The sequence below is a fragment of the Neophocaena asiaeorientalis genome, unplaced genomic scaffold, assembly GCF_003031525.2.
Source record: "Neophocaena asiaeorientalis asiaeorientalis breed wild unplaced genomic scaffold, Neophocaena_asiaeorientalis_V1.1 scaffold629, whole genome shotgun sequence".
Taxonomy (NCBI): Eukaryota; Metazoa; Chordata; class Mammalia; order Artiodactyla; family Phocoenidae; genus Neophocaena; species Neophocaena asiaeorientalis.
The window spans coordinates 2,992,044-3,001,166 of record NW_020175468.1 but is presented as its reverse complement, the minus strand read 5'-3'; the positions used below and the strand labels follow the sequence as shown (position 1 = coordinate 3,001,166).

Sequence of the window (9,123 nt, the reverse complement as noted above, 5' to 3'; positions counted from 1 at the left end):
CGTCGTGGGTGGGCGGGGTTGTAAGGGGGCGGGGCCATCCCTGAGGGCCCCCACCGGGGATGCGGTGGGGACACATGTAAGGATCAGGTCTAAGTAAGAGGCGGGGCTGACTTGGAGGGGCGTGGTCTATAGGCGGAACGGAGTGTGCCGGGGAATCATCTAGAAGCAGGGTCTGGGGTGATCAGGCTATGGGAAGAGTTGAGAGGCTGCGAGAGAGAGGTGAATCAGGGGAGGGGGTGGGATCTGGAGAAGAGGCGGGGCCGGCCAGTGAGGGGCGGGGACTGGGAACGAGAAGGGACACGCCTGAGATGGCAAGGTCGGAGTGAGGGGTGGGCTCTGGGATCAGCGAGGGGGAGTCAGTTGAAAAGGAATGGGGTTCAGAAATGGGTGAGGGCTAGAGAGGAGGCGGGAGCCAGGAAGGCAGGAACAGGGACCAGGAAAGAGGGGTATCAGGTACTGAGGGAAAGGGAGGTCCCCGGCCAGCTGGGCATGGCGTCTAAAGGTCAACGAAGGAGGACAGAACCATCTGGTGAAAGGACGAGTATGAGAAAGAGAGGTGTCCTAAGTGAGAGGGCGAGGGAGGAGTAGAACCCTGCAGCTAGGAAGTGGGGAGAGGCCAGTCAAGGAAGGCGTGAGTCAGGGAAGGGGCGGGGCTAGCCGGTGAGAGGGGAGGCCAGGGAGGACAGGACCCCTGCTCTGTACTAAAGGGGCGGAGTCTAGAGAGGAAGACGGTCTGGGACGGACTTACACCCAACTGTAAGTCTTGGAAAGCAAGAATCCAGGGGGTGGTCCTGGAAAGATGAAGGCCCCCCAAAGAGGTAGCCTCAGCCAATGAGGGGTCAAAGCCAGGAGCCTACAGGGAAGGCGGGGGCAGAGGCTGGAGCTGGCTGTGGCCTGGAGAGACCTGCCTCCCGAGGGCACAGGAGGGGCCAGCTGGAGTGTACTTCTGGTAGGGAAAGGCAGAATTTGAACAAGTCTTGTGTGCGGACTAAGAAGTGGTCAGCTAAGAGGAGGTGCCTGAGAAGGGGCGGGGCCTATTCAGAGGTGGAGCCAGTGTAACTGAGAAGTGGGACTCGCCTGAGGATGGGGCCACCTGAGTGGGTGGAGCCTAAGTCTCCACCAATTCCCTGCTGTGGGGGCCGGCGGCTTTGTGACTAGATCACTATTGGAGGCTGGGACTCGTAGTTCTCTCGTGTCCAGGGCACTCTGGGAAAGATCTCTGTCCAACTTTCTTCTTCTCTTTGGCATGGGGTTGTCCAAAGATTTGAAAGCAGATCATCTGAGAGATGAACTTATTACTTCCTGGCTGCCACCTCCTTGGCATACGGAGAGACGTAGTCCCTCGTACCTCCATTGCTGCTTAGAAATGTGTGCCCCTCTGTTTCACTGTCTGCTAGGTGCACACCCATTGCCTTCTGGGAAATATAGTCCCTTTAGTGTTTCTGAATGGAAGAAAGAGTGGTCCTCACAGCTGCATCTGTGCCCCCATTGAATACTGGGAATGTGGTCCCCTGAGCACACCTCCACCTGCCAAGGGTGAGGGCCCTTCAGTGCTCTCACGGCATTCTGGGAGGCCTCATCCCCTCAGGACAACAGCCCTAACCGGTACACATTTAACCACAGGCACATGTCTAGGGAGAAAGTACACTTGCTTGTCTCATCGCATTACTGGAAGATTTATTGGCTGGTTCTGTGCCAGGGCTGTTTTAAGTTCTGGGGAATACAGTTATGAAAGGTTAAAAAAAAAAAAAAAGACAAGGTCCCTGCTTTTACAGAGTTTGTATTTCTAATGGGGAGACAGAAAAAACAAATAACAGAGAGTTGAAATCTGTCCTGAAGGAGAGGTAATGACCGAGGACATGGCTTCAATAGATGGTGGTCAGGGGAGGCCTCCCCAAGGAGGCCTGAGGACTGAGGAGGGGAGGAGCTGGGGGGGAAAGTGTCCCCGAGAAAGGTGACAGTGAAGGGCAAAGCCCCTGAGGCCAGAAGGAACTTGAGGTGTCTGAGGAAGAGCAAAGAGGTTGGGGTGATGGGAGATGAGGTCAGAGAGGCGACGGGGACGAGGTCATGCGGGGCCTTGTGGGCCACAGTGAGGACTTTGGCTTTGATTCTGATGTAGAATTATTGGAAGGTTTTCAACCAAGAAGGGAGGCAATCCAATTACTATTTTGAAAAGATCACTCTGGCTGCTGTCTGGAGAATGGAAGGTGCGAGAAAGGAAGTCGAGATGGGTTAGGAAGTTGTTGTCGTCTAGGCAAGAGAGTGGTAACCATGAGGGCCGTGACAGGGCCCGTAATGAGGATTGAACAGCTGGGGTCATGTTTTGAACAGAGCCGAGAAGTCGTGGAGATGGTCTGGATATGGGCCCAAGGGCTGTCCAATAGAATTCTCTGCAATGATGAAGGTGGTCTTCATCTGCTCTGTCACATATGATAGCCACAGCCATGTGTAGCTGTTGAGCACTTGACGTGTGGTTAGTGCAACCAGGGAACTAAGTTTTATTTAACTTTAATTGATTTTAATGTGAATAGTCATGGGTGGCTAGTAGCTACCATACTGGAGAGCACAGGAGACAGTATTTAAACCCATGGATTTAGATGAGATCACCAGGGAGAGAGGACAGAAGAGGAAACAAGGGCACCCCTATGTTTAGAATTCTGACTGAGGAAGAGAGTCCAGCAAAGGAAACAGAAAAGGAGGGGACAGGAAGGTAGGAAAAAAAGCAGAGAAGGGCAAGTCTACTCAGCCAAGCTTCCTCCAGTTGGAAGAGACTACCTTCAGCACCCTCATGGCCTGCTGGGAGATGTAGTCCCTCTCAGTGGATGCTGGGAACTGTAGTTCCCTCCCAGGATGCTGATTGTGTCCACTACAGTAATGTTAGCTGCTGTAACAGATAAACCCCAACTTCTCAGTGGCTTAACCCAATAGAAGGTTGTTTCTCACTCGTATAAAATCCAAACAGGTGTTCTTGTTCCAAAGAGTCTCGCCTCCAAGCCGTGACTCAGGGACTTAGGTTCCTCCGTGTTGTGGCTCTGTAACCCCCTAGGTTTCTCCTCTGGGGCCTCTGCATCTGCCCTCAGGGAAGAGTAAGGTGCATGGGGGGAGAGGTTTTTATGGTTGAGCCTAGAACTCAGTCCTGTGGTTAAACATAACCCAGGTCTAGCTCTGTGCCCCAGCAAGGAAAGGAGATGGGTTTGCTGAATGGCTAGTCAGCCTGCCATGTTGAGAGCTGTGAGCTGCCTTTGGCCATTTGGGAGCTGTGATGCCCTTATCAGTTGCTGGGAGATGAGGTCCCCTTTGGACCCCTGGGAGCTGTGAACCCTTCACTGGTTGCTGAAGGTCCCTTATTGACTGCTGGGAGCTGAGGTCTCCACGTGGGGTGGCCTGACATCTTCCTCCTCCTCCCCTGCAGGAGAAGGGTTCCACCTTCCTGCAGCTGGGCTCATCCACAGAGCAGCAGCTTCAGGTCATCTTCGAGGTGCTGGAGGAATACGACTGGACATCTTTTGTAGCTGTGACCACGCGTGCCCCCGGCCACCGGGCCTTCCTGTCCTACATTGAGGTGCTGACTGATGGCAGCCTGGTGGGCTGGGAGCACCGCGGGGCATTGACGCTGGACCCTGGGGCTGGCGAGGCTGTGCTGGGCGCCCAGCTCCGTAGTGTCAGTGCGCAGATCCGCCTGCTCTTCTGTGCCCGTGAGGAGGCTGAGCCTGTGTTCCGGGCAGCCGAGGAGGCTGGCCTTACTGGGCCTGGCTACGTCTGGTTCATGGTGGGGCCCCAGCTGGCTGGAGGCGGGGGCTCGGGCACCCCTGGGGAGCCCCTTCTTCTGCCAGGAGGCGCCCCACTGCCTGCCGGGCTGTTTGCAGTGCGCTCGGCAGGCTGGAGGGATGATCTGGCCCGGCGTGTGGCAGCTGGCGTGGCCGTAGTGGCCAGAGGTGCCCAGGCCCTGCTGCGTGACTATGGCTTCCTGCCTGAACTTGGCCATGACTGTCGCGCCCAAAACCGCACCCCCCGAGGGGAGAGTCTACACAGGTGAGTGGGGCTGGGCTGGGAGGGCTGTGGGAAGATTCCTGAGCCTGAGTACCTGGGATACTTGTGCCTGAGTGGCCTCAAATGGGTCACGTCCCCTCTCAGAACTTCAGTCTCCTTTTCTGTAAAACGAGTGTAATTGGGTCTCCTTACTGGGGTTAAATCAGGTGATTTGGAAAAAAGCACCTGAGATACAGTGAGTGTATTACTATATTTCATGATTCTAGGATGCGCGTTTTTGCATAGTTTAATGTCTTTGAAACCAAGACATGTCTTACAATTGTTAGCCTACCAAGGTTTCCTGGGCAGTGCATTTTTTTCCTTTGTGGTAGGTGAAAATTGTGACACATCTTCTAGTTGATAGCATCTTAGATTTGGTGAAATACCCTAGTTAGAGTAGGAGTTGAACTTCAGTAACAAAAAGACCCGACATTCCAATGTCCCAAACAAGGTAGAAGTTTGTTCCTCTCTCACTTAACAATCCAGAGATGCACGATTCAGTTATCAGGAGACTCCATCGCTCCATGTGGTCATTCAGGGACTCAGGACTCTCCTACCTTGTTGCTCTGCCATCTCCTTTCTGCACAATCGAAGCTGGGTTGTAGGCCATGTCTGAATTCTAGCGCATGAAAAGGCGGAAAGTGAGGAGGTGAACAAGCCATTTCCTTTATGGCCAGTGAGGTGGAAGGGACGAGTCTTACATCCCATCGGTGAGAACGTAGTCACTGGGCCAGGACTGACTTATTGGTTGTGTACTGCCACATCCATGCAGATTGGCTAGACATTGATTCTGATTGGGTAGTGCCTGTGCTACACTGATTGTTAGAGTTTGAATATCACCTGCCCATGCCCTGGGCTAGCTGCAAGGAATTTCGGGGAATGTGGGAAATGTCAATTCTAGCTGGGCAGGTGTGTGCCCAGCTGACACATGACTGTTTTAGAAGAGGAGACCAGGATTTGGTGGGAAACAGCATCTCCACCCCAGGAAGCTTTAGAAGTGAGAACTTGATGAGTTTGGTGACAGACAGTGGAAGGAGAAGACTTTAATGCTGAAATGAGGATGGGCTGAGCTTGGGAAGGGGCGATGGGTGGGGAAGAAAGCCTAAGGGAGCAGAATTGAGAAGTGGGGAGGTGGGGAGTTGGGAATCGGGATCCAGGGGCAAGAGGATGAGAAAAGCATCCCTTGTTCATAAATACTTACTGAGCGCCTGCTAGGAACTAGGGCTCATGCTGGGCACTGGGAACGCAGAGATGAATAAGACCATGGACTTCTCTTGAAAGAACACAGGGTCCTGTAGGGGTAGCAGACAGGGATGGGATAATGACAACACAGCATGTTATTTGCAATAATGGAGGTTGCACGGACTTTGTGGGAGCACTGGGGAGAGTACTGAAAGCCAGGACATTTTTGGTTGCAGGAAGCAGAGTCTCATTCAAGTTTCCTCAGGGAAAGAGGGGTTTATTGGAAAGATAAACATGCACAGAAACCCAGACATCAGGAATTGAGGCCAATTCCTCAATTCCAGCTACTCTTTCAATTCATTCTGATTCTCTTTCTGATCCTCTCTGCTTGTGTGTGTGTGTGTGTGTGTGTGTGTGTGTGTATCTATCTTTCTCCCTCCCTCTCTCCATCACCATCACCATCTCCATCTTCATCTCCATCTCCATCTCTATCTCTGTCTCAGGCTTGCCACACAGGGGCCGTCCAGTTCTTCTGCTTACCCAGAATTTCTGTTCCTTCATGATACTCATCACTTCAGCCCATCCTGTCCATCACCCATGCCTCCAAATCTCACAGCTAACTTCCTCCCAGGAGCGGGATTGTGTTGGTCCCAGTCAACCTTCCAAACTAGGCTATACAAGTCATGGGTCAGGCTACGGAGTCAGGGAGGTTTCCAGGAGGAGGTGGTTTCTAAGCTGAGACCTGAAGAATAAACTGCTTATTCATTCATCTACTCATTCATTGAAAAGCCCTTTGTCAAGAGTCTGTGGTGTGCCAAGCCCTGCTTTATGAACAGGGTATAATGTTGAACAAGGCCTCTGCTCTCACAGAGCTTGCAGTCTCATAGGTGAGACAATCAGTGCACAGACAAGAAAAGAAAGGAAAAAAACATCAGCAGGTAATAACTTCTGAGATGAAAATAAAGCAGGTAGAATGTATAACAAATGTCTATGGTGCTAGGTTAGGTGACGTCGTCAGGAAAGGCCTTTTCAAGTAGGTGAAATTTGGAGGTTAAAAAAAAAAAAAAAGGGGGGGCTTCCCTGGTGGCGCAGTGGTTGAGAGTCAGCCTGCCGATGCAGGGGACGCGGGTTCGTGCCCCGGTCCGGGAAGATCCCACATGCCGCGGAGCGGCTAGGCCCGTGAGCCATGGCCGCTGAGCCTGCGCGTCCTGAGCCTGTGCTCTGCAGCGGGAGAGGCCACAGCAGGGAGAGGCCCGGGTACCGCTAAAAAAAAAAAAAAAAAAAAAAAGGAGAAAGATCCAAGGGAATTCCCTGGAGGTCCAGTGGTTAGGACTTGATGCTCTCACTGCCGAGGACCCAGGTTCCAATCCCTGGTTGGGGAACTAAAATCCCACAAGCTGCGCAGCACAGCCAGAAAAAAAGAGAGAGAGAGAGCCAACTATCTGAAGATCTGAGTGAAGAGAGGGAGGGGAAACAGCAGGTACAAAGGCCCTGAGGCTGGAATTGCCTGAAATAAAGCCAGTGTGCCTGGAGCACAGTGGGCAAGTGGGCAGCGTATGGTGGAGTAACATGGGGCCCAGCTCAGGTAGGGCATTTAGGCCAGGTTAGGGGTTTAGATTTGATTGCAAGGGCAGTTGGGAGTCCACCAGAAATAGATAATCCAGGCAGGGGGAAGAGCATTGTGCAAAAGACCAGAGGGGAGAAAAACCTGGGCAGGTTGATGAGACCACAATAGCTCAGGGTGGAGAATTAGGGGTTGGGAATGATGAGGCTGGTTAGGTGGAGAGGCTCAGGCCACGAGGGCCTTGAATGCCAGGTTGAGAGGCTTGGACTTTGTTCTGGGGCACTGGGGAGCCATGGGTGGGCTATGAGCAGGGGAGAGGTGGAGTCAGTTTAGGGTATAGAAAGACCTCTCCGGTATGGGGTGGGGACAGACTGGAGGAGAAAGATTGGAGGCTGGAGGCCAAGTAGGAGGCTGGGGTAGGGGTCCAGGAGGGCTGTGGGGACAGAGAGGAGGGGATGGGGCAGAGATATCCCAGGGGCAGGAAGGATGGGGCTTGGGGACTGATGGCCTGGGTTGGGGGAAGCGAGGAGGCAAGGATGGCAGCTGAGGGTCTGGTCCAGTGACCTGGGTGATGTGACAGGCATTCAGAGCACAGGGTGCCATTGTATAATAGAGATACCTGGGAGTCCAGAGACCCTCCCGGGGCTTCTGTCCAGAAGAAGGGACACGTGAGCTGAGTCTTGAACACCTAAGAACTAGTCAGGATGAGGAGGGAGAGAATAAGGGTTTTTTTCTTTTTTCTTTTTCTTGGGCCGTGCTGCGCGGCATGTGGAACTTCCCTGTCCAGGGATCGAACCCATACCCACTGCAGTGCAAGCGCAGAGTCTTAACCACTGGACCACCAGGGAAGTCCAAGGGTTTTTTTCTAGGCAGAGAGAAAAGCACCTACAAAAGCCTAGAGGTAGAAAACCACTTGATATTTTGGGGGACACCCTGCATTCAGTATTTGTGGGGCAGAAGAAGGGTTTGGGCGGAGAGAGTTTGACGGTGGGCAGTGATCAGAGATCGGGCTGCAGAGGCAGGTGGGTCCCCTAGAGCCTCAAACCCAGGCTGAGGGTCTGGGACCTGGTCCTGGAGGCACCGAGCTGCCAAGGGAGAATGCCTAGCAGAGGAGAGGCGTAGTTGGGTTTTCCAGAACTTAGAGGAGAGATTCAAACTGGGCGCTGGGGTTGGTCAGTAGACAGGGGACTTTCTCGGCCTTCAGCTGCCAGGGTGCAGTTCAGGCCCCCACGTGTCCCCTCCCTTCCTGCTGGGCAGGTACTTCATGAACATTACCTGGGATAACCGGGATTACTCCTTCAATGAGGATGGCTTCCTGGTGAACCCCTCCCTGGTGGTCATCTCCCTCACCCGAGACAGGACGTGGGAGGTGGTGAGTCCTGGCGCTGACCTCAGGCATGGGAGAGGGCCTGAATTCCTGGGTCCTGGGGAAGAAGCAATGAGGACCTAGACTCCTGGCAGAGGTGGGGGCTGAGGCCCTGCATTCCGGCCTCTGACGGAGGAAGGGGCTGGGAGCCTGGACTTCTAGGTCCTAAGGGGAAGGACTGGGAATCCAGACCCCTGGATTCTGGTAGAAGAAAGCCCAGACTCGTGGGTCTGAAGGAGGAAAGGGTTTCTGGGTCCAAGGGACAGGTGGGGGAGGACGCCCAGACTCCTGGATCTGAGGGAGAAGGAGCTGGGAGCTCGCGGCTACGAGGAAGGCAGGCCATGGAGGCCAGAACATTCTAGAAAGTCCCCCTCAGGAAGCCTGAATCCCCTGCTCTTGGCCAAGGTGGGCAGCTGGGAGCAGCAGACGCTCCGCCTCAAGTACCCGCTGTGGTCCCGCTATGGCCGCTTCCTGCAGCCAGTTGATGACACGCAGCATCTCACCGTGGCCACGCTGGAAGAGAGGCCTTTCGTCATTGTGGAGCCCGCCGACCCCATCAGTGGCACTTGCATCCGAGACTCCGTCCCCTGCCGGAGCCAGCTCAACCGCACCCACAGGTGACAGCCCAGGATCCAGAAGTTCCAGCTTCAAAATCCTCTCTTGAAGCCTAGTAGTCCTAGCCCCAGCCCCCTCCTCCCTTGGGACCCAGAAAGCCGGCCAGCTTGGTGACCTTGGACAAGTCATGTAATTCCTTTGAGCCTCAGTTTCCCCAGAAAGCGATGCCCACCATAGTTTTAGTGGCTGCTCGTCCCTCCCTCCATAAGGTGGGGGGGGGGCGCAGGGATCCCCAACATCCCCAAGCCTGCTTGCTCCCCGCAGCCCTCCGCCGGACGCCCCCCGCCCAGAAAAGCGGTGCTGCAAGGGCTTCTGCATCGACATTCTGAAGCGGCTGGCGCACACCATCGGCTTCAGCTATGACCTC

The 9,123-nt window shown here is 54.2% G+C and overlaps 1 protein-coding gene across 1 annotated transcript in view; it reads left to right on the top strand.

Moving 5' to 3' along the window:
* The window catches only part of GRIN2D (glutamate ionotropic receptor NMDA type subunit 2D), a 28,146-nt gene that overhangs the window by 170 nt on the left and 18,853 nt on the right, over positions 1 to 9,123 (top strand). Inside the window, exons 2-6 of the mRNA XM_024768240.1 lie at positions 3,081 to 3,091; positions 3,413 to 4,032; positions 8,033 to 8,147; positions 8,547 to 8,758; positions 9,021 to 9,123. The exon at positions 9,021 to 9,123 is cut by the window's right edge and continues 91 nt beyond it. Of these exons, the coding sequence (XP_024624008.1) occupies positions 3,081 to 3,091; positions 3,413 to 4,032; positions 8,033 to 8,147; positions 8,547 to 8,758; positions 9,021 to 9,123 (1,061 nt within the window). The remainder of the gene's footprint in view (positions 1 to 3,080; positions 3,092 to 3,412; positions 4,033 to 8,032; positions 8,148 to 8,546; positions 8,759 to 9,020) is intronic.